The sequence below is a fragment of the Geotrypetes seraphini genome, chromosome 5 (genome assembly GCF_902459505.1).
Source record: "Geotrypetes seraphini chromosome 5, aGeoSer1.1, whole genome shotgun sequence".
Lineage (NCBI taxonomy): Eukaryota > Metazoa > Chordata > Amphibia > Gymnophiona > Dermophiidae > Geotrypetes > Geotrypetes seraphini.
In genome coordinates, this window is record NC_047088.1 from 135,497,366 (window position 1) to 135,523,145 (window position 25,780).

The 25,780-nt window shown below is 38.5% G+C and overlaps 1 protein-coding gene across 6 annotated transcripts in view; it reads right to left on the minus strand.

Annotated features, from left to right (window-relative positions):
• Positions 1-25,780, minus strand: part of AGAP1 (ArfGAP with GTPase domain, ankyrin repeat and PH domain 1) — a 1,748,840-nt gene that overhangs the window by 1,490,805 nt on the left and 232,255 nt on the right. For all 6 annotated transcript variants that reach the window (XM_033947219.1, XM_033947222.1, XM_033947220.1 and 3 more), the window contains one exon: positions 12,927-13,061. In XM_033947219.1, coding sequence (XP_033803110.1) covers positions 12,927-13,061 — 135 coding nt within the window. The remainder of the gene's footprint in view (positions 1-12,926; positions 13,062-25,780) is intronic.

The following is a 25,780-nucleotide window of genomic DNA, read 5'->3' on the forward strand; positions in this document are numbered from 1 at the left end:
ATCGATGTCACTCCAGAGAAACCAGTTGCGGTACCGTAGGACCTGGTAGTCTTGTACGTAGGATGGACCGGTACCGAGGAAATCGATACTGAGGTATGCAGCCCCCAAGTCACTTCAGAACAGTGAATCGAGCTATATCCAGAAGGAAAGCACCGGTACCGCTGGATTATCTACAGGTACCATCGGTGCCCCAAAGAGGGTGACCTTAATAAAGATGGACACCTAGAGGTTGAGGCAAGCCAGAAAGCGGGCATCGCTACTTGGTCGGCATCAAGAGACTCAATGCACAACAATTTGTGACGCCGAATGGAAAGCTGGTGACCTGTGAACTGGCTTACCAGACCGAGTAATGTTTCCCGACGCTGGTGTCGATGCCAATGTCTTCGATGACAAAAGTTTTTGATCGATGCCCATGCGGGTCCTGAACAATCTTTCCTGTTGAATTTTCTCGAACAATTCTGCAGTGTAGTACACGATGCACAAATTTTACCCGATTGTCTGGGCAAAAGGACCTGAAGCACCAAGTGCCGGGAAGAGAGGTTGGCCTTGGGCACCTAACAACACTTTTTTTTTAAGCCCATTAGAGGCCTGAAAAGAAAATGGTCAAAAACATTGCGTCAGCCACAGCGATGGCTAAAGAAAAAATTAAAGTCTCGGTGGCCAAATCCCCCGAGAAAAAACAGGAAGAAAATGTTCTTCATTTTTTCTTTTAAAAATAAATAAAGTTAAACAGAAATTAGGAAAAAAACGCATGAGCAGGAAGGCAAATGGCAAAAAACTGAACAACGTTCAAAGACATGACTTCTTAGCTCTGCGGAAAATTAAGAACTGAGGAGCCGTGACCCTTTTTCAGGCGGGAAGGCACTCAAACTTTCTTAAAGTCTTAAAGTGGCAATGTACTTTTAAAACTGTCTGTGACGGGGCTCCATGGATGACATCACCCACATCTGAGAATATGCTGCCTGCTTGCCCTGGGATACTGAGCATCAGCTACATAATCTATTCCAGACATTAAAAATTGGATATCTCTCCCAATAATAGTCTCTGTATCATGGTGAAACTTGGGAGTGGAAATCTCAGGTGACAAAAGACGATGACACAGCTGCTTTCAAACCTGAGGTCATTGCCTCAAAGCTTCTTATGAATAAAATCTAGCCTGCAGTACTGGGCATCCTTTAATACCACATCTCAGTCACTGGGAAGGGAGGTAAGCTTTGCAACCTGCGTCAGTGAATCCACTTTCAGAGGAACAAAAAACTGGCAAATTCCACATCTACCAAACAGAGCTTTCCCATGACTTTGGCCACCAGAAGTGGCCCCTCCTGGACCTCCCTATGGTCCATGAGCATTTTAGTAATGTATGTGCCTTTGCGCTGCTCATAAGTGAGCACTGTGAGGCAGAAGTCTGTGGCATCTCTATCTTTAACTCCTGGAGAGATTCTATAATCACCTCCAAAAGCACTTAGGGCTTAAACAGCCAGTATACAGTCAGGTCCTCCCTGAGATCAGTGGCCTCCACCAGATCCAGATCTAGCCCTCCCTCCTACTGTCTCATTTGTAGAGAAAGAACTGAGGAATTGGAGGACAGCCCAGATGGATGGGAGGTAGCTTAAATGAATGCTAGTTAAGCTCCTTACAAGAATTCTCGTGAGAAAGGTTTAACTACCATACATTCATGAATGGAGTGTCTGTCATACTAGAATTGGTATTTCCTAGATAACATTTGGGTTTTCCCAGATGTCACCAGAATGACTCAGAAGAGAAAGAATCAATTTTGTTACCGAGACCAAGGGTGCTCCAGATTGAAGTGTTTTCTTTTGAAATTTGTTATGGTTATATAAAGTATAAATGTTTTGAACAATCTCATTTATCTATATATTTGTGTGATAAACCTCAAGTCGAAACAGATATGTCCCTTAATGGTTCTCATATTGACCCATTAGGTCTATATTTAGAAACAGTTGTACTGAGATGTTTTTTCCCTTTTGCTTTTTTTCTTCTTCATTCTCTCATTTGATATGTTCTGACCTCTCGTTGTGGACTTTAACAACAACAGAATTTGATCAAAATAAGTTTTCTTTTTTAAAATTCCTTGTTGTTACTTTCCTTAATATTATTAATGCTGTTCAAGTATTTAACTGGTACTTTATTTTGAAAACGAAAAAAAAAAAGTAAAACAGAAAGGATTTCAAAAGAATGGTCTTATCACATGAGTAGTCTCATAGAAACCATAAAGATCAACACTATTCAAATAACCACATTCAACCCCCATCATTATTACTCTCTATGCTAATTTTTGAGACCTAACATTCTGAGATGTGAATTTATATTGCATTATTATATCATGACATTGGTGAGACCTCATTTAGAACATTGTGTACAATTCTGGAGGCTGCACCTTCAAAAATATATAAAAGGTGGAGTCAGTCCAGAGGAAAGCTACTAAAATGGTATGTGATCTTCATAAGGCGTATGGGGACAGACTTAAAGATCTCAATTTGTATACTTTGGAGGAAAGGCGAGAGAGGGGAGATATGATAGAGACGTTTAAATATCTATGTAATGTAAATACCCATGTAGTGTAAATGCGCATGAGTTGAGTCTCTTTCTTTTGAAAAGAAACTCTGCAATGAGAGGACATAGGATGAAGTTAAGAGGTGATAGGCTCCGGAATAATCTAAGGAAATACTTTTTTACATATATGTTGGTACAGTCTCCCAGAAGAGGTGGTGGAGACAGCGTTTGACTTCAAAAAGACCTGGGATAGGCAGGTGGGATCTCTTGGAGAAAGAGATAATGGTTACTGCGGATTGGCAGACTAGATGGGCCATTTGGCCTTTATCTGCCATCATGTAACACATCAAAATAGTCTAATATATATAATAAAACAGAACATACATTACAATATCAAAATAATTATTTATATCTATATGAACATAAAGTAAGGGCAACATAGCACAATAGTACTAAGTCAATAGACAAGTACAGTTTGTGAGCATAATTTGGTTTGTGAGCATAATTTGTTCCAGAAGCATGCTCGTATATCAAAGCGAGTTTCCCCATAGGAAGTAAGGGAAACTCGGATGATTCATTCCACATCCCAGAAACAGACCCCCCACCCCCGAAGCCACTGGCTCTGCTCGCTTCCACACCACCACGGAAACTGGCTTCTCTCCCCCCGTGGCTACCACCAAACCCTTACCTCCAGTGGACACCAGCATGTACCAATCCACAGGACATACGTGTGCCGATATTGAAAGAGCCTGCCGCGATGTTCTATGCTGGGCTGCTGCGGAGCCTTGAGCATCTGCGCATGCTCAAGGCCTTCTGGATCCTACTCTCTCTGAGATTTTCATGAGATCCAAAGTATATCCTGTGGGTTGGTACATGCCGGTGTCCGTTGAAGGTAAGGATTTGGGGGTGGGCCGTGGGGAAAGAGAAGCCGGTTCCCGGAGTGGTGTGGTGTGACACGCTCGCTTATCGAGTCAATGCTCGGTTTGCGAGTTAAAGTTTGCTCTAGTGTTTTTCTCATCATACAAAACACTCGCAAAGCGAGGTTTGACTGTATATTAAAACATAAGAGACAGTCTCTAAGGCAGGGGTGTCCAATGTCGGTCCTCGAGGGCCGCAGTCCAGTCGGATTTTCAGGATTTCCCCAATGATTATACATGAGGTCTATTTGCATGTACTGCTTTCATTATATGCTAATAGATCTCATGCATATTCATTGGGGAAATCCTGAAAACCCGACTGGATTGCGGCCCTCGAGGACCGACATTGGACACCCTTGCTCTAAGGGCTCCTTTTATCAAGCCTTGCTAGCGGTTTAATGCACGTAATAGCGTGCGTTAAACTGCTGGCTGCGCTAGTTGCTACCGCCTCCTCTTGAGCAGGAGGTAGTTTTTGGCCAGCGCGGGGGTTTGCACGTGATTAAATGTCGCACGCATTAACCCCGCTAGCGCGGCTTGATAAAAGAATCCCTAAAAAGAATCTTAGTCGTCTGTCTCAGAATATATAATTATATGATTGATCGAAAGGCCAAGTTTTAAGGTACACCTAAAATTTTCTTTATGAAACCTCCTATATAAGTTCAGATAACAATGAATTCCATAGAGAGGGAGTGATGCAACTTAAAAGCAGTATGCCATGACTTATCAAGCCATGGCAACTGTTAAATAACTTGCTTGGGATGAGAACAAAGATTGACTTGGATGATAAATAATAATGAATTTAAGCAAATTGGAGATCCAGAGTAGAAAGCCTTATAAGCCCAAATCAAGATCTTAAATTAAATTGTAGCCAATTGGCAGCCAGTGTTGTTCCCTAAGTAAAAGTGTTATGCAATTGGATGGTTTAGCATACAAAATAATTTTATAGCCATATTCTGTATCAATTGCAACCTTTTTATTGAATATAAAGAGCACCCCACTACAAAGAAATTGTGATAAATCAATTTAGCACATTAATGAGTGAAATAAAACCATCAAACGACTGAGAATGCTGCAGTCCTTCTCATTTACGGTCTCAAGAAATCGGATCATATAAACTCGTATTACAATAAACTACACTAGCCACCTGTGGAAGAAAGGGTCATTTTTAAGTTTTCTTGCCTTTGCTTCAAGACCAAAACAGGTCCATCCCCAATCTATCTTATTTCGAATTTCCAGGCACAACTTGTACTTGTTATATTTTTGTCCATTGATACTTGGTTTCTGGAAGTCAATTTGGGGACAAATTAATCTCATTCTTGAAGCAGCTATTCCCTTATCTTATGAGACTGTGATTTGTGGTACGTTACTACATATTAAGCCTACTTTAGATAAGTATAAAAGTTGCTTTTTCCTGATTATGATGGGAATAGATGTTCAATTGGAAAAATCAGGATAGGATTAACTACACTTTTTGGTGGGTAAATGTGTGTACCACATATAAGTATGAAAGGATGATGGCAGAACGTTTAGGGACTAGTAAGTCCTTTCATGATGTATGGAGTCCATTGACTACTTTTATTGCATTATAATAAGGGTCATGTTTCTTTCATTTTCATTAGATTTCCTTACACATCCACGGAGGATGGGGAGGGAAATGTATTTTGAATAGTTAAATTATTTAATTATAATTTGTAAACACGTCATAAGTATGATTATATTAAGAATTAAGATGAGGATGGGAGAAAATGATTGTTTAATGTAATAATTCTATAGTTAATAGTGTGTTTTGTGCAGTTTTTCTGATTTACCATTTGTATTGCACTATCAAAGTTTGAAAATCAATAAAGATTTTTTTTAAAAACCCAAAAAAACTTGTACACGTAGTGCTTACTTGTTTGCTTTTCCATCCTTGAAGGGTTATATCTACAAGAAATTCCTTGATAGAATATTATCATTCCAAGCAGGCAACTGGAATTCAAACGCACTTTCTTATTAAACTTTTAGGAAGTCAATCAAAACTTATCTCTTTGATAAATTTCTCCGACTCCATTTCTCCCTTGATGTATTTTTAAAACACTTCCAGATAAATTTAATTACTCTTAACATGCTAATGTAATTTCAAAAGTTTTAACTAGATGATGGCAGATAAAGATCTGGAAGGTCCAGCAGTCTGCCCAACCTGATTCAATTTAGATTTTTTTAATTTTCTTCTTCTTAGCTATTTCAGGGCAAGAATCTAAACCTCTACCCAGTACTGTGCTTGAGGTCCAACTACTGAAGTCTCCGTCAAAGCTCACTCCAGCCCATCTACACCCTCCCAGCCATTGAAACCTTCCCCAGCCCATCCTCAATCAAAAGGTCATATACAGATACAAGACTGTGCAAGTCTACACAGTACCGGCCTAAGTCCTTCAATATTTACTATTATTTTCTGATTCTAGAACCTCTGTGTTCATCCCACGCTTCTTTGAACTCAGTCACTATTTTCCTCTCCACCACCTCTCTCGGGAGCGCATTCCAGGCAACCACCACCCTCTCCGTAAAGTAGAATTTTCGTACATTGCTTTTGAGTCTACCAACCCTCAACCTTAAATTATGTCCTCTGGTTTTACCATTTTCCTTTCTCTGGAAAAGATTTTGTTCTACGTTAATACTTTTCAAGTTTTGGAACGTCTGAATCATATCTCCCCTGTGCCTCTTTTCCTCTAGGGCAGGGGTGTCAAAGTCCCTCTTTGAGGGCCACAATCCAGTCAGGTTTTCCCCAATGAATATGCATGAGATTTATTTGCATGCACTGCTTTCATTGTATGCTAATAGATCTCATGCATATTCATTGGGGAAATCCTGAAAACCCAACTGGACTGCGGCCCTCGAGGAGGGACTTTGACATCTCTGGTATACATATTCAGTGCCTCCAGTCTCTCCTCATACATCTTTTGGCGCAAACCTCCTCTCATTTTCGTCGTCCTCCTCTGGACCGCTTCAAGCCTTTTTGTGTCATTCGCCAGATACGGTTTCCAAAATCTCCAAGTGGGGTCTCACCAACGACCTGTACAGGGGCATCAACACCTTTATTCTTCTACTGGTTATGCCTCTCTTTATATAGCTCAGCATCCTTCTGGCAGCAGCCACCGCCTTGTCGCACTGTTTTTTCGCCTTTAGATCTTCGGACACTATCACTCCAAGGTCCCTCTCCCCATCCGTGCATATCAGCCTCTCACCTCCTAGCATATACGGTTCCTTCCCATTATTAATCTCCAAATACATTACTCTGCATTGAATTTTAGTTTTATGTAATATCGCTGTCTGTATACATTCTCTTCCTTTGTAAACCGCTCTGAACTCTTTGTGGTATATGAAAAATAAAGTTATTATTATTATTGCTTCCTTCATAACAGACTATGAACTTATCCTCCAGGAATTTGTTCAAACATTTTTTTAAACCAGCTATGTTAACCACTCTTACCACATCTTCTGACAATGCATTCCAGAGATGAACTACTCTCCAAGTGAAAAAATATTTCCTCCCATTGGTTTTAAAAAGTATCACCCTGTAACTCTGAGTGTCCCCTAGTCTTTGTAAATTTTAATAGAATTAAAAAAAAAAAAATATCAATCCACTTGTACCCATTCTACACAACACAGGATTTTGTAGACTTCAATCATATTTCCCCTCAGCCATCTATTTTGCAAGCTGAAGAGCCCTAATCATTTTAGTCTTTCCTCATACAAAAGGAATTACATCCACTTATGTTCTTATGAGGTTGCACCATACAGCGATACAGGGGAATTATAACATTCTTAGTCTTGTTAACCATCCCTTTTTAAATAATTCCTAGCATCCTGTTTGCTTTTTTGGCCGCCGACACACATTAGGCAGAAGATTTCATCGTATTGTCTAAGATGATACCCAGATCCTTTTCTTGGTTATCATCGTAGACAATCCCCAAAGTGGGCCCTAGCATCCGGTAACTGTGATTCAGGTTATTGTGGATCACTTTGCAGTTGTCCACATTAAATTTCAACTGCCATTTGGACACCTAGTCTTCCAATTTCCTAAGGTCAGCCTGCAATTTTTCACAATCTGCCTGCATTTTAACAACTCCGAAAAAGTTAATGTCATCTGCAAATTTAATCATCTCACTCATTCCAATTTCCAGATAATTTATAAGTAAGTTAAATAGCACCCGTCCCAGAACAGATCCCTGTGGCACTCCACTATTTACCCTACCCTCCATAGAGAAAAATGGCCATTTAATCCTACACTCTGTATTCTGTCCAATAACCAATTCCTAATCAACAACTGAACATTGCCTCCTATCCCATGACCCTTTAATTTTCTCAGGAGCCTCTCATGAGATTTGTCATAAGCTTTCTGAAAATCTAGATACACTACATCAACCTGCTCACCTTTATCCACATGTTTATTCAAATCTTCAAAGAAGTCAAACAAATTGGTGATGGAAGACCTCCCTTGGCTAAACCCATGCTGACTCTGTACCAATTAAATCATGTTTCACTACGTGTTCCACAATTTAAATTTTTATAATTGATTCCACTATTTTTCACAGCACTAAAGTCAGGCTTATCAGCCTGTAGTTTCTCAGATCTCCCCTGTAATCCTTTTTAAAATTCAGCTTAACATTGGCCACTCTCCAATCTTCAAATACTACAGATGATTTTAGCAACAGGTTATAGATCACTAACAGCAGATCAGCAATTTAATGTTTCAGTTCTTTCAGTACCCTGGGATGTATACCATCCGGTCCAGGTGATTTATCATCCTTTAATTTGTCAGTTTGGCTTAGTACAGGGGTGTCCAATGTCGGTCCTCGAGGGCCGCAGTCCAGTCGGATTTTCAGGATTTCCCCAATGAATATACATGAGGTCTATTTGCATGCACTGCTTTCATTGTATGCTAATAGATCTCATGCATATTCATTGGGGAAATCCTGAAAACCTGACTGGATTGCGGCCCTCGAGGACCGACATTGGACACCCCTGGCTTAGTACATCTTCCAGGTTCACTGAGATTTTTTTCAGTTCCTCTGCATCATCACCCTTGAAAACAATTTCTGGTTTAGGTAGATCTCTCAAAGCAAAAGATTTGTGGAGAGTTGATGTCCAAGATGAAGGCTTTATTGAAACAATTTAATAATCCACATAAAAAGTCTACAATCTGATATTCTGGAAACATTTGAACCCAACACGGTCCGTGTTTTGACACTATTGTCTTCCTCAGGGGTCCTATGGATAGAAATATGTAGTGAGTGAGTTTGAAATGATGTGTAGTATAATATTAGATACTAGTGTTTAAGCCCATTACATTAACGGGTGCTAGAATAAATGTCTGTCTATCTTTCTTTCTGTCTCTCTCCCTGGCCCCCCTGTCTGTCTGTCTGTCTTTCTGCCTGTCTCTCTCCTTGGCCCTCTGTCTGTCTGTCTTTCTTTCTGACTGTCTGTCTCTCTCCCTGCCCGTTGTCTGTCTTTATTTCTGTCTGTCTCTCTCCCTGGCCCCCTGTCTGTCTTTATTTCTGTCTGTCTCTCTCCCTAGCCCCCTGTCTGTATTTATTTCTGTCTGTCTCTTTCCCGGGCCCCCTATCTGTCTGTCTCTCTCCCTGGTCCTCTGTCTGTCTTTCTTTCTTTCTCTCTGTCTCGCTCCCTGGCCGCTGACCTTTTGTGTCTGTCTTTCGTTCTCGTGCTCTGAGACGCTTCAGCTCCAGCCCCCTTCTTCCACCTACCCTTAAATCACTCCTTTTGCCTCCTCCCTAGCCTGAACAACCGCCAAACACAGTCTGGATGCTGCTTCTGTTATTTTTGTGCTCTCCTTGGTCCTGTTAGGAGTGAGGGCGGGAGGGGGGAGTCGCCGCCTCAATGCGTCCGTGCTTAAGGTGCCTCCGCATACGCAGTAGAAGGAGCCAGCGTTGCCGAGGGAGATGGGGAAACTGCCGTTGGCTCCTTCTACTGCGCATGCAGGGGCACGGCACCACGGAGCCACGAAGATTGAAGTGTGCATGCGTGCTAAGCGCATTATTATAGCGGATATAGTCAGAACCAAGTGACTAGAAAGGTATTGTGAGGTATTGAAAGTAATAAAGTGACTAGTACCGTCATACATAATTGTGAAAGGAGACTAGTGATCTTTTATATCAGGACAAGGATAGTGTTGGTGGAAACATGAAGCTCGCCTAGTAATAAGTACATAGTATCAATGTGAAGAAAAATCGTGATACAAAATACATGTATATATTCTGTGCTTGAAAACCAAGCTTAAAGCAGACAACCAATGTACAAGATACCCTGGATGCATAGTGAGTGAGAATTAAAACTATCTCTTGAAACATCTTAGTAAGGAGACGTAAACAGAGTTACATAGGGTAATGCGCAAAGGGTAGGGGAGTCCATACCCAATAGGCCCTATGAACAGACTTGTAGATTATATGCTAGAAACAAATTATAGGAAGATACATTTTTTTTTTTTTAGCCTTACTGTAAATTAAAATGCAATACTAATATAAATATATCATGAAATACAATACCCTATTTGTTGCGGTAAATTATAAGCTAGACAACGAAGAACACAGCAAAGAAATATGAGCTAAAAAGAAGCAAATGCCAAACAGCTAATGTAAAAACATATCTATAATGAGAGGCACCTTTTTAGGCACATCTACGCTGAAAAGAACAATGGGAAAATGGATGAACACATAAGTATCAGCTAACTGCACAAAGATGACTTACCAGAAGAACTCTACACTGATGAGGTATACTTGAAAGAGGGAGCGAATAAAAGCGCATGTCAGTGTAGTTGTGGTATTTAAACCAATGTTCAGGGTGACAAAAAATACATGTTGAATGTGGATTGGGTGTGTGCAGATTGGAAGGAGGAGCCTTGAACTGTCAAAAGACCAAAACATGAGTTATTTTCTTTTCTTTCACAATAGTGTCTTTTGACAGTTTGAGGCTCCTCCTTCCTTTGTTCAGTACATTTTTCTCAGCCCCCAGCATTATTTTTTTTATCTTTTTAAACATTCTTAACAGTCCTCTGGATACAGCACTGATTGTTTTATTCATAATTTTTGTCTGCTTGGGCCGTTTGCTTGGTTAGTGCAATTAGCTGATACTTATGTGTTCATCCATTTTCCCATTGTTTTTTTCAGCATAGTTGTGCCTAAAAAGGTACCTCTCATTAAGGATATGATTTTATCTTATCTGTATTTCATGATATATTTGAATTAGTATTGCATTTTAATTTACCCTAAGGCTAAATATTAATAATTGTTTATTTTTTTAATTTAAATTTTTATCTTCCTATAGTTTGTTTCTAGCATATAATCCACGAGTCTGTTCATAGGACCTATTGAGTATGTACTCCCCTTCTCTTTGCGCATCACCCTATGTAACTCTGTTATATCTCACTCACTATGAATTCACTCACTATGAATCTTGTACATTGGTTGTCTGCTTTAAGCTTGGTTTTCACGCACGGAATATATACCATATTTTTCGTTTCATAAGAAGCACTTTTTTTCCACCCAAAATTGGAAATTTCAGTTCGTCTTATAATGCGAAGGTAACTGATGTCAGTTCTGACATCGGGCGAAGGCTTGTGGGTTGGTGACGTGCAATCGCTGCACGCTGGCACTTCTCTTGCCTTCTTTGAGTTGAGGCGCAGCAGCAGCAGAATCGGCGGAGGGTAGGCACTAGGCAGGTTTCAGCATGCAGGGAGGGAGGAAGGCAGTTTCTGGCGCAGCAGCGGCGGACCGGCGCCTGAAGAGGAGGAATCAGTGGAGGGCAGGCAGGTTTCAGCGCGCGGGGGGGGAGGAAGGCAGTTTCCGGCACAGCAGGGAGGACGAAGGACAAAGGCTGGAAGGCAGTGAGGGCAAGGAGGTATGAACTCTGGACATGGGAGGGAGAGTGAAGGACAAAGGCTAGAAGGCAGAGGGGGCACAACTCAGGACATGGGAGTGAGAGAATAGAAAGGGACAATTCTTGGGCCTGAGTGAAGAAAGGAAGGAAAAAAGAAAGAAAGGAAGGAAGGAGACTCATGAAATCACCAGACAACAAAAGTAGGAAAAATTATTTTATTTTCAATTTAGTGATCAAAATGTGTCAGTTTTGATAATTTATGTCTGCTGTGTGTATATAAAAAATGAAAGGAACAGCCTGGCAGGAAAGGGGAGACAGGGTGGAGAGCCTGGTATATATTAGTACACAATTTGGTTCAGAATGTTTTTTTTCTGATTTTCCTACTCTAAATCTAGAGTGCGTCTTATGGCGCGAAAAATATGGTACATGTATTTTGTATTACAATTTTTCTTCACCTTGATACTATGCACTTATTACTAGGTGAGCTTCATATTTCCACCAACACTATGCTTGTCCTGATATAAAAGATCACTAGTTTCCTTGCACAATTATATATAACGGCACTAGTCACTTTAATACTTTCAATACCTCACAATACCTTTCTTGTCACTTGGATCTGACTATATGTTGAATAGATGTTTCTATCTCCCAATGAGGGGATCGGTTAACCAGGAGGATGGTACATCCGATGAATCTAACCAGAGAAAAGATCCATTGGAAAATTTAACATTATTTCTTGAAACAAGTTAAGATGATATTTCAGATCGTGCCATCCTCTTTGTTACCTTTGCCTCAGAGAATTATAAAAGTATGGTGTTGAAAAATTATTTCGTGAAAAAAGATTTCTTCTTTTGTGTCTGTAAACAATTTCTTCAATACAAATCTCAAGTATTATCATTGGGAGCAACTTTTTCTTAAAATTTCCTGCTAAATGTATGGTTACTTATTTAAATATGTCATATGTCTTTTTTGAACCTGATCAGTTGGAAAGATTCCTGTTAGATAGGGAAATGGATGTTCAAACTAAAACTTAAAATAGAGATATGCAGGTGTTTTTGTATTCCTTTTATTTGTTAGTTATGTATGTTTAAGAATGACTTCTTTCTCTCCCTTGATGTGGACTCATATTGCTTTAGAATACTGTATGTATTATAATTGTTATATTTAAATAAATTTAAAAAAAACCACAAAACCAATCTGGGTGCTGTTGCTAGCCTGAGGCTGATAAAGACTTTGGCACAGCCAAAAGTAAAACAGGAGCAAAGGTAGGTAGAGAGAAACCACTGGAGGCGACAAGGTTGGAAAAAAAAAGTAGAGAATGGGGAAGAGACAGGCAGCTGTAGTTACAAGTTTTAAAAATAGAGACAGTCAAATAGCAAGGAGAGTGAAGATATCATAAGAAGTAGAGAAAGTCATAGCGATTGTCAGAGATATAGAAAATTGTTTCAAACTTCTGGACCTTTCAATATTCAATATTTATGATTGAGCAAATTAAAAGGTTTCTCAAGTATTGTTCTCTGAATGCCAAATCATTAGGCAACACATATGATGAGCTTGAATAAACATTCCATTTCTATCTTCTTAGTTGCAATGTGCTGTTAGAATATGAACAAGAATAATTATTACCGTCTTGGAATACCCTCTCCACATTCAGTCCATATGTGGCACAAGTTTCATAGTAAGTACAACGTTTCAGGTCATTGGACAGTTTTCTTGCTCTCCCATCATCAATGACACGTGGATTAGAAGAACTTATAGCATCTGAAGATAAAAAGCAGACAAGCATGGAAGAAATACTGGCAGCCATGAAAGTTTTCAATTTTATAAGAAAGACTTCATGAAAATCAATAAAAATGCTAATTATTAATATTCAAATAAATACAAATATTGTGAAATTAAAAGGCATTGCGTTCTGTCCTTTGTCATATGTCATGTTGTAAGAGTATCGAAACAGCTATTCACTCATGTAGTTTCATAAACAAAGCCAAGTCAATTCTTAAATGCAAAACATATTAAAAATATAATGGATAACACATAAGAACATGTGGGACTAGAGCAGGTGTTCCCAACCCAGTCCTCAGGACACACTCAGCTAGTCCATTTTTTTTAGGATATCCACAATGAATATGCATACAATAGATTTGAATACAATGGAATAATAATATAAGAAGAATACAACAATGTTAAAATGAAGTAAAAAGTTAAAAGAATAAGATACATTAAAAACCCAGCCTATTAAATAATTGAGTTTTTAACTGTTTTCTAAAATCGAGATATGAAGAGGCTTCTAACACAGTTTTGGCCAGCCATAAATTCAATTTGGCCGCCTGAAAAGAAAAGGTTCTCTCAAGGAACCTTTTATAGTGACAATTTTATTGAGGGATATGTAAACAAGTGTATTCTTCGAGAACTCTTGTTAGTATAACTCAAAGTAAAATGAGGAGTAAGATAACCCGGTAACATGCCAAATACTGTTTTGTAGCAAATGCAATGAAAACTAAAACAAAATTCTAGATTCCAATGGCAGCTAGTGGAACTTTTGATAAAAGGGGGTAACATGTTCCCATTTCTTTAAGCCGAAAATAAGGCGGACAGCCATGTTCTGAACCACCCTCAATTTCCTGAGAATTTTTTTTTTTTAAAAACACCCAAATAAATGATGTTACAATAATCAAGGATACTCAGGATGGAAGACTGAACTAACAGACGAAAAGAGGCTTTGTCGAAATACTTCTTAATAGTGCGGAGTTCCCAAAGCACCAAGATACTTTTCTTAAATACTAAATCAGAGTGTTTTTCCAGAGTAAGATGGAGGTAGTGCATGCAAATATATCTCTTGACATGATTGGTTGGGTGTGTCCCAAAGACTGGGTTGAGAACAACTGCACAGGTGGATGGAATGGAAACAAGAATAATTGAAACAGTCTCTAAATGGCATTATTGTTGGATAGGGGTCTTCTTTGAATACTTATAGTTGATTGTTTGTTTAAAGTTTTTATACCGCTAACTAATGACTATGAAGTCAATTCAGAGTAGTTTACATGAGCAGCTTTGATGGACATATGAACATTAACTTCAGTAATGATGGTACAGTACATGAGTTACAATATATGAACTATAGACAAGGAGTAACACTGAACTGCTAGAGTTATGACAAAAGAGCTTGGTAATGGTGTTACATACAGAATTAGATTGTTTCTGAGATGTCCATTATACATATACACATATAAATCATTTACCTTAGTCTATCCTTTGATTGACTCAACAATTAAGAATACAACAATCCTATATCCAATCATTATACTTATTTATATCATTAACCTTTATAAATATACATACTTAGCTGAACTGTGCTTTCTGTGGGGATTATGAGATTGGTAGCAGATTCAGCCTTAGCACCGCTTTCATATAAACATAAGGTTATCTCAAACTGCAACAAAACCTTTCAAAATACAATGCTTCCCATCATGGGCTTGACCAATTAAAGGTTATATAATTGTTTTAACAGATGACTAGCAGTTTTCAATACAACCACCAAGCTACAACATACTCAAAGTGCCAAGCAGTTGTACGTATGACCACCCCAAAAAAACAAAAATTTGACTCTTATTTGCAACTCAAATGTTATCACAGACCTTCCTCTATGCCGTTAACATCATCCCCCTAAATATATAAATGCATCCTTTTTTTTATGTAAGAAATTATTAATTTTCAGCCATTGGCAGTGCATTACAAATAATATAACATTAAAAGCTTACATAAAATGTACCTTAATACACAAAATATAAATGAAACAACCATTTCCCCCCCTATCATCCAATTATTAATACATTAAATAATTTTTATTACAATAATATACTCATATTTTTTAACCCCTCAAAGTATCCCTCCCTCCCCTCCCCCCACTCTGGATGTGTAAATAAACTCGAGAAAGAAAAACAAAAATTACATTATCCTTATTGTTTGTTAACAAATGCAATCAATGGGCTCCATATTTTGTTAAATGCATTACTCAAACCTAAGGATTCCATGTTCATTCTTTCATATTTATATGTATTGCACACACTCGCCCACCAGAATGTCTGTCACAACATTTCCAATTTCTTGTGATCATTTGAATAGCTATTGCTGTCAAAATCAATAAAAGACGACAGATTTTTTATTTTTAATATTTTGTTTCTTCTTGTTTAGTATATGTATTGTTTTCTTTTTGAATTGCTGTAACAAGTGGAATCTTGTGGTTTATTTTGAAATGCAAATAAATAATAAGAAAAGAAAGAGAATACAGCCTAGCATCCATAAGAACATAAGAATAGCCTTACTGGGTCAGACCTAGTTATGCTAGGAATAACAGAATTTTATTGGATACATGGAAAACAATTAAATTTATTGATAGATTTAACAGATGTTCCTATAATAAAATCTACTTTACAGTCCTTATGGTTAAACTGCAAGATACAAGTGGGCAGTGCTGGGATTGCCTGGAAGAATTGGATGCAAGCAGGAATTCGTACATTAGATGACGTTATATCTAATGAGAAGCTGATTGAGTTTTCACGGCTGCAACAAGCATTTGGTATTTTAAATTTTCAACATTATAGATCGTAGCAGTTGAAGCAGGCTATTCAGAGTGGGTTCCCTGAATGGAAAAATTTAAAAACTTATTATAGCTTGCAGATCCTTTGCTATCAGACAGATTTAGTAGGACATCAGGTTGCTCAGTGGTATAAATTAATTTCAGAATTTTTAAATAAAAAGCCAAAAAATAGTCTTAGAGACATTTGGAGTATCGAGATAAAACAGTATATTTCTGCATCTATGATACAAACATGGTCATTTTTGTTGCACAGAATTTTTTGGACCACAGTTCGATTACAAAAAATTGATAATTCAAAATCTAATAGATGCTGGCATTGTCATATTAATATTGGGACATTAGATCATCTGTTATATTTTTGTCCGCTCCAGGTGGTGATGGTTTCACAGTAGAGTTTTTTTTAAACATTTCAAATTACCTTGTTACCATATCTGTTAAATTTGTATCAGGTACAACTAACTAATAGTTGCATAAAGGGTACAATGGCTGAATCAGTTACTATAGTTTTACCAAAGCCAAATAAAGATCCCACATTGGTTTCAAACTACAGGCCTATTTCCTTAATTAATATGGATGGAAAACTTTTTGTTAAAACATTGGCTCTACGGTTGGCTAAGGCTCTCCCCTTTATTATTGGTAAGCACCAGACTAGGTTTGTTGCTCAGAGACACTCTTCAAATAACACCAGGTTGGCTATGCATATATTAAATTTATCAAAAGACATTAAAGATCCAGCCTTTTCAGTATCCTTGGATGCAGAGAAGGCTTTTGATCGAGTAGAGTGGACCTTCATGTACCAAGCAATGGATTGGTTTGGTATTTGATCAGGATTTATTCAAAAGATCCAAACATTGTATAGCTCCCCTATTGCTAGATGATATATTAATAATAATTTTTCAGAAGGTTTTAGATTGCAAAGGGGGGTTAGACAAGGCTGTCCATTATCTCCTTTGCTTTTTGCTTTTTGATATTGTATTAGAACCCTTATTATTAGCTATTCAGCAAGCGAAGGAGATACAGGGTATTCTTCGTAGAGATCAGGAATATAAGGTCTCTGCTTATGCAGATTATATTTTGCTTTATTTGAGAAATCCTGAGACAACCATTCCATGCCTGCTAGAATTGATAGAGAAATTTGGAAGATTTTCAGGTTATAAAATAAAGTGGAATAAATCAGAAGTTCTTCCACTCAATGTTTATTGTAAAAAAGGTTTATTCAGCTCATTTCCCTTTATTTGGAAAGAGGAGGGAATAAAATATTAAGGTATTTGGATAAAAAACACACTGGAAGAAACAATAAAAATGAATGAAAAATGTTTGTTACAGAAGGTTACAGAATTATGTCAGCAATGGAATCCTTTACATCTATCCTGGGGAGAGTCCAAACTATTAAAATGATGATTTCCCCTGTTGTTTGTTACCAAATGGGTATGATGCCAGTTTTTTTTCAGGGGTCTTTCTATAAAAAATTAAATAATATTCTTACAAAATTTATTTGGCTGGGTAGACATGCTAGTATTGCCTTAGTATCCCTACAAAAACCAATTACAGAGGGAGGGGTAAATTTTCCAAATTTTTATAGGTATTATCAGTCCTATATTATGCGCCAGGGTATGTATTGGGTCCTCCCAGAACTCATGAAAAAGCTCCCAGATTGGCTGAGGTTGGAATGGCAGCTCCTGTTTCCTTTAAGGCTGTGTCATGTTCTTAGCATTAAAATGCCTAGGTTGTACAAAGAAAACAAAATATTAATAGAAACATGGAAAACTATAAGATATATTAATAATTTAACACCTATCCCAACACAAAAATCTACAAATCAAACTATATGGCTTAACTCCAAGATCAAAATAGGCGGATTTAAGGTCGTTTGGAAGCATTGGATAATAGCAAGAATACGTACTTTAGATCAGTGTTCTTCAACCACCGATCCATGGAGAAGTGCCGGTCCACAGAAATTTCCTGCCGGTCCACAGGGCCAGCATGTGCATCAGGCCCAAAACAGTGTTCTTCAACTGCCGGTCCACGGTGCGATCGATGCGGCATTATCTTCGAGCCAGCTCCCTCTTCCTAACTGATTCAGTGTACAAAGCCACGGGCAGTGGCTCCTACGGGCATCCTGCGCCTGAACAGGAAGCCTTCTCTCTGACGTTGCAACGTCAGAGGGAAGGCTTCCAGATAAGGCACAGGACATGCAAGATGCAATTAGTACTATTATGGGGGCGGGGTCAGGGGTGAAGATTGGGTAGAGATGGGCGGGATCTGGCCCACAATTTAGCCCCGTGTTCTTCAACCACCAGTCCACGGACCGATGCCGGTCCACAGAATAATTATTTTATTTCTGCCAGTCCATAGGTGTAAAAAGGTTGAAAAACACTGCTTTAGATGATGTTATATATAATGGTAAACTGCTTGATTTTTCACAGTTGCAACACAAATTTGGTCTTGATAAATTACAAAATTATAAATGGTTACAACTAAATCAGGCCATTCAGGCAGGGTTCCCTGAATGGAAAACTCTTAATAATCAATATAGTTTAGAGCTCTTATGCTTTCAGATGGACTTCCTGGGACACCAGGCTGCGCAGTGGTACAAATTAATATCTGGATTCATGAATAAAAAACCAAAGACAGGTCTTAGAGACATTTGGAGCACTGAGATCAAGCATCAAATTTCTGCTTCTCAATGGCCACGTATTTAGTCTTGGAGGATGAGATGTACAATGTCTACATCTATGAGACAAACATGGTTCTTCCTGTTGCATAGAGCATTCTTGACCCCTGTTCGTTTAAAAAAATTAGATAGCAATAATTCTGATAGATGTTGGCATTGTCATCTTGAAGCAGGGACTTTAGACCATTTATTATTCTATTGTCCATTTATTATGGAATTTTGGAAATCAATTTGGAATCAAATAAATTGTTTTAGAAAATCATGTGGCATTATCCTATGATACAATATTGTTTGGCATGGAGATGAGAGCTAAGAGTCAAATATCCTCTACAAATAATAAATTATTGCTCATTTTGACATGAGTTGCCATACAACAAATAACACTTAATTGGAAAAGTTGGAATAGATTGAACTTTAGTTTTTGGTGGAATTCAGTATGCCATATTTATAAAATGGAAAGAACATTAGCCATTCAAAAAGGGAACTTTAATAAATTTCAGGATGTGTGCAGGCCATTATCAGATTATTGTAAAGAATGAGTATATATTTTTCTTCCCTGCCCAATTTCCATTTGTACATCATCCAAAGTAGTACAAATGGAAATTGGGGGGGGAGGGGGGTATTTATTATTGGAAAATGTTTTTATGAAATATAAAAGGATGGGAGGGAAGGGGATAAATTTAATTTGATAAGATTAATTGTAGAATTTCAAGTGATATATCTATGTTAAAATGTTAATACCAATGTTGATGTACTTGATTTAAGTTATAAAATGAATAAAGAATTATAAAAAAAAAAAATAGTCTTAAGAGACGTTTGGAGTATCGAGATAAAATAGTATATTTCTGCATCTCGATGGCCACGAATTTGGTCTTGGAGGTTAAGATGTACAGCGTCAGCATCTATGAGACAAACATGGTTATTTTTGTTGCACAGGATTTTTTGGACCCCAGTTCGATTACAAAAAATTGATAATTCAAAATCTAATAGATGCTGGCATTGTCATATTAATATTGGGACATTAGATCATCTGTTATATTTTTGTCCAATGATACTTAATTTCTGGAGGTCAATCTTATATTGGAATCATCTATTCCTTTATCGTATGAAGTCATAATTTGTGGCACATTGTTACAGGTAAAGCCTATGTTAGACAAATATAAAATTAAGAACAATAGGCTTGAACAATATTCTTTTACAAGGTGCTATTAATTATTCACCCAAGGTGATGTTGTAGATCACCCTTTATACCTTGTAACTAAGGTGTATCAATCAGTCTATATGGCCCTCAGAGATGCCACCCAGGGATCAATGTGATCATATCCCTTGGCTTTACACACCCTATCGTCATCGGGTCAATATCAAATGTGAAGATGATATAAACTTTTTTTCTTTTTGCTTTTTACTTTTACTTATTTTACTCGTGTGTGTTAAACTCTCTTTGCTAATTTTAAAACAATAAATATGGCTAATGAGTTTAAGGTCGATACTTAGCTTCACCGGGATGGTTAGTAGCTGTTGGTAAGGGATACATATGCCAACATGTTTCACCCCTAAGAAGGGGGTTTCTTCAGGGCTACTATCCCTTTTGTGTTGATTTTACACGGCTGGCCACCCGATCTAAGTTTCACTAGATCGGGTGGCCAGCCGTGTAAAATCAACACAAAAGGGATAGTAGCCCTGAAGAAACCCCCTTCTTAGGGGTGAAACATGTTGGCATATGTATCCCTTACCAACAGCTACTAACCATCCCGGTGAAGCTAAGTATCGACCTTAAACTCATTAGCCATATTTATTGTTTTAAAATTAGCAAAGAGAGTTTAACACACACGAGTAAAATAAGTAAAAGTAAAAAGCAAAAAGAAAAAAAGTTTATATCATCTTCACATTTGATATTGACCCGATGACGATAGGGTGTGTAAAGCCAAGGGATATGATCACATTGATCCCTGGGTGGCATCTCTGAGGGCCATATAGACTGATTGATACACCTTAGTTACAAGGTATAAAGGGTGATCTACAACATCACCTTGGGTGAATAAAGACAAATATAAAAGTCATCTTTTATTGATTTTGACAGCAATAGCCATTCAAATGATCATAAGAAATTGGAAATGTTGTGACAGACTTAATTACACATTCTGGTGGGCAAGTGTGTGCAATACATATAAATATGAAAGAATGAACGCGGAATCCTTAGGTTTGAGTAATGCATTTAACAAAATATGGAGCCCATTGACTGCATTTGTTAACAAACAATAAGGATAATGTAATTTTTGTTTTTCTTTCTCGAGTTTCTTTATACATCCAGGGTGGAGGGGAGGGATACTTTGAGGGGTTAAAATATATGAGTACATTATTGTGATAAAATTGATTTAATGTATTAATAATTGGATGATAGGGGGGAAATAGTTGTTTCATTTATATTTTGTGTATTAAGGTGCATTTTATGCAAGCTTTTAATGTTATATTATTTGTAATGCACTGCCAATGGCTGAAAATTCAATAAAATTTCTTATATAAAAAGAAATTAAAAAAAAAAAACCCCATGTAACATCTTTTTTTTTTTCCATGAAAGTTTATTGAAATTTAAAAAAACAGATAAGAAAACAAAGGAAAAAATACAGGCATACTGCATTTACAGTAATGTACAATAAAATAAATCAGAGTCAGATACAAGTACATAAGAACATAAGAAGTTGCCTCCACTGGGTCAGACCAGAGGTCCATCTCGCCCAGCGGTCCACTCCCGCGGCGGCCCATCAGGTCCGCGACCTGTGAAGTGGTTTCTGACCACTTCTATAATCTACCTCAAGTTCTATCTGTACCCCTCTATCCCCTTATCCTCTAAGAATCTATCCAAACCCTCCTTGAACCCCTGTACAGAGTTCTGGCCTATCACATCCTCCGGAAGCGCATTCCATGTGTCCACCACTTCCTAGCATTTCCTTTCAATTTCTCCGAGTGACCCCTAGTGCTTGTGGCTCCCCACAGTTTGAAGAATCTGTCCTTATTCACTTTCTCTATGCCCTTTAGGATTTTGAAGGTTTCTATCATGTCCCCTCTAAGTCTCCTCTTCTCCAGGGAGAACAGCCCCAGCATTTTTAACCTGTCAGCGTATGATAAATTTTCCATATCTTTTATCAGTTTAGTCGCCCTCCTCTGCACTCCCTCGAGTACCGCCATGTCCTTCTTGAGGTATGGCGACCAGTATTGAACACAGTACTCCAGGTGCGTGCGCACCATTGCGCGATATAGCGGCATGATGACTTCCTTCGTCCTGGTTGTGATACCCTTTTTGATGATGCCCAGCATTCTGTTTGCTTTCTTTGAGGCTGTCGCACACTGCGCCGATGGTTTCAGTGATGTGTCGACCATCACCCCCAGGTCCCTTTCAAGGTTACTCACCCCTATCAGTGTTCCCCCCATTTTGTAGCTGATCATCGGGTTCTTTTTCCCTACATGCATGACCTTGCATTTCTGTACGTTAAAACTCATTTGCCACTTTTTTGCCCAGTCTTCCAGTCTCGTTAGGTCCCTTTGCAGGTCTTCACAGTCTTCCGTGTTTCTAACCCTGCTGCAGAGTTTGGTGTCATCAGCAAATCTGATAACCTCACATTTTGTCCTTGTCTCCAGATCGTTAATAAATATATTGAACAGTAGAGGTCCCAGCACCGACCCCTGTGGAATTCCGCTCGTGACCCATTGCCAGTCTGAGTATTGGCCTTTTACTCCAACCCTCTGTTTCCTGCCTGCCAACCAGTGTTTGATCCATCGGTAGATATCCCCTTGCACCCCGTGGTTCCACAGCTTTTTAAGTAGCCGTTCGTGAGGTACCTTGTCGAAGGCTTTTTGGAAGTCAAGGTAAATGATGTCTATGGATTCCCCCTTATCCATCTGGCTGTTTATTCCCTCAAAGAAGTTCAGCAAGTTTGTGAGGCACGACCTTCCCTTGTAGAAGCCATGCTGGCTCGCCTTCAGTTGTCCATTGTTTTCTATGTGTTCGCAGATTGTGTCCTTTACCATTGCTTCCATCATCTTTCCCGGAACCGAGGTCAAGCTCACAGGCCTGTAGTTTCCCGGGTCACCCCTTGATCCCTTCTTAAAGATGGGCGTGACATTTGCTATTTTCCAGTCCTCCGGGACCAACTTGCAAATATATGTTTAATCTGGCCTCTATGTCTGGATAACACCAGTTCAAATTTGTGATGCTGTAGAATTAAATTCCACCAATATTGAGTATGAAGTAGGTTTGAGGATTTCCAGTTGGAAAGAATCAATTTTTGTGCTAGAGTCAATAATATGTCAAAAAGTTTCTTGTGCGGATCTGGTAGAATAATATCAGGAGATTGCGACTTAAACATCACTATCGAGAATGACAAGTCACAATCTAAGTGGAAAATTAATTTCATAGTGTTCCATACATCAGACCAAAAAGAATGGACAAAGGAACATTCATATAACATATGGATGATGGAGCCTTGACATGTCTCACAATTCCAACAGACGCTAGAAGACAAGAGGCCAGCGGTATGAAGCTTATGAGGGGTCCAAATTGCTTTGTGATATAGAAAGTACATAGATTGTAATGTACTAGCTGAAGATACAGCACGTATTGATTTAGACCAAACAAGTGCTCACGCTTTAATATCTAACTGACAGTCACAATCTCTTTCCCGTATGTCCTTGAGAACAATAAGTGATGATACATTCCATGTTATAGCTTGTTTATGTAATCTAGAGGCGACATGCCCTGTTGTCAAGTATTGCAAAGCCAAATTGAGGAGGGTAGGCGGTTGGGAAATCACCGATCTAAAAAGCGGTGTGGTAGATATACAATGGTGAAGTTGCATCCATTTGAAATATGAGGAAGATGGGAGACCAAATTTAGCTTGAAGGATATGAAATGGAAGCAACTTATTCCCACAATCCAAAATATCCTGGAGGAAGAAAACACCTTTATCTATCCATTCTTTCCAGAGAAATGGTTTCTTATTAATGAGCATGTTAGAATTAAACCACAAAGAGAGAGATAAGGAATTAAGATAGGAATATTCAAGATGCGAGTCAAACTCCAATAAGCATTTGGATGTCATTTTTATAATGGGGTTGTCAAGAGAAGCGAATGGGGCAGTCAAGTACACTGAAGGTTGGAGAGGCTGAATGAATTGTTTTTCGAGCTCAAACCAGACGGGCGAGTATATGTCATGGTCTGCGAACCAATAAAGACCTTGATGAATAATGAAAGATTTGTGATAGGTAAAGAAATCAGGAAAGAGAACACCACCATTCTCTTATTCATCTTGAGTTTCTGCAGGGCTATACGCGGCTGTTTATTTTTCCAGAGAAAAGAAGAAAGAGAATCAAGTTTCTTATAAAAAGCGATGGGGAAAAGAGAGGGGATCATAAGCAAAACATAATTTATTTTGGGCATGAACATCATTTTAATTATTTCAAGTCGACCCACCATGATAGATATAGAGGATGCCACGATTGGATCAGGGTTCTAACAATTTGAAAAATATGCTGCATATTAATATCAACGGTGTCTAAAAAGGAAGTAGTGAGTTCAATACCAAGATATTTTAGTTTTTTCGGGGCCCATTGGAGGTTATAGGGTTTGATCATGGAAGATTTGGCATAGTGGTTTAGCTTGTACCCGGAGAAAGAGGAATAGTCTGCAATAATTTGAAGGAGCTCTTTGAGTGAACTCTCAGGATTGGAAATGTAAAGAAAGACATCATCTGCATATGCAGAGCGTTTTATTTCAAGAGAGTTATACAGGATGCCAGAAATATTCGGATTTTGCCTAATGCGGAGAAGCAATAGTTCAAGTGCCAGATTGAATAAATAAGGGGATAGAAGACATCCCTGCCTAGTTCCCCAATGAAGGCGAAAAGAGGCGGAAAGTGAGTTATTCGCGATTATTCTAGCCGAAGGATCGGCATATTCGGATGAATGGAGACTTAGCACCAAACCATTTCAATACGCGAAAAAGATAATTCCATTCAATTCTATCAAAAGCCTTTTCGGCATCGAGAGATAAGGCTATAATAGGATGTTGGGAAGATTCAGCAATGTGGGCCAGATGGAAAAATAATCTAGTATTGTCAGCAATAAGTCGACCAGGCATGAAGCCTATTTGATTAGGATGAATAACTTTGTGAATAATAAGTTTGAGTCTATTAGCCAAAATTTTAGCATATAATTTATAGTCAACATTTAGAAGTGAAATAGGTCTATAATTCTGTACCAATAGAGAGTCTTTATTAGTTTTCCGGATGACTGTTATTATTGCTTCAGACAAAAGACTTCGTTTGACATTTTCAGGAGTCAAATATTGAAACAAGTAGTGGAGGTGTTTCAATATATCACGTTGAAAGATCTTATAAAATTCTACTGGAATTCCATCGGCTTCAGGAGATTTGTGGGATTATAATTGTTTCAATGCAACCTGTATTTCTTCTATGTCAACTGTTTTATCAAGAAGGGAAGTATCGAATATAGACCATGTTGGTCGATCTAAATTTTGTAGAAAAGAGGACATTGTCCACCACGACATACTAATCCTCCAACTCTCCGAAATTGGCATAAATTCCACAGTCCTAGATTGGTTCTCAAAATTCTTACGTTCCCACTCCTACTCCGTTAACATGAATGGTACCTCATCCTCCCCTTGGAAACCGCTCTGCGGAGTCCCCCAGGGTTCACCTCTATCCCCGATTCTTTTCAATGTTTATATGTCCTCCCTGAAACTCCTCCACCTTTCTACCTCTGAGACACTTTACACCTACGCCGACGACATCCTTGTCCTTCTCGAAACTGACTCTAACCTCACCAACCTCTCTGACAACATCTCAACTTGCATAACAAATCTCCAATCCTGGGCTCTCACCGTTCAAATGAAACTAAATGAGACCAAAACAAAACTTCTTTGGCTTGGCCCGAAATTGGATCAGCTACCCTCCCTCATCCCACTTCCCTCTGGCACCACTCTGCAGCTTGAGCACTCTAGGAAAGTTCTGGGCATCATCATTGACTCTACATTGTCCTTTAACGAACACATCAACTCCCTAGTAAAAAAATGCTTTTTCAATCTTCATATGCTAAGGAAAGTCAGATCCTGCTTCCACCAGCAACATTTCGCTGTCCTTTCCAGTCCATCATTCTTTCCAGACTGGATTACTGCAACTCCATCTACCTAAGCCT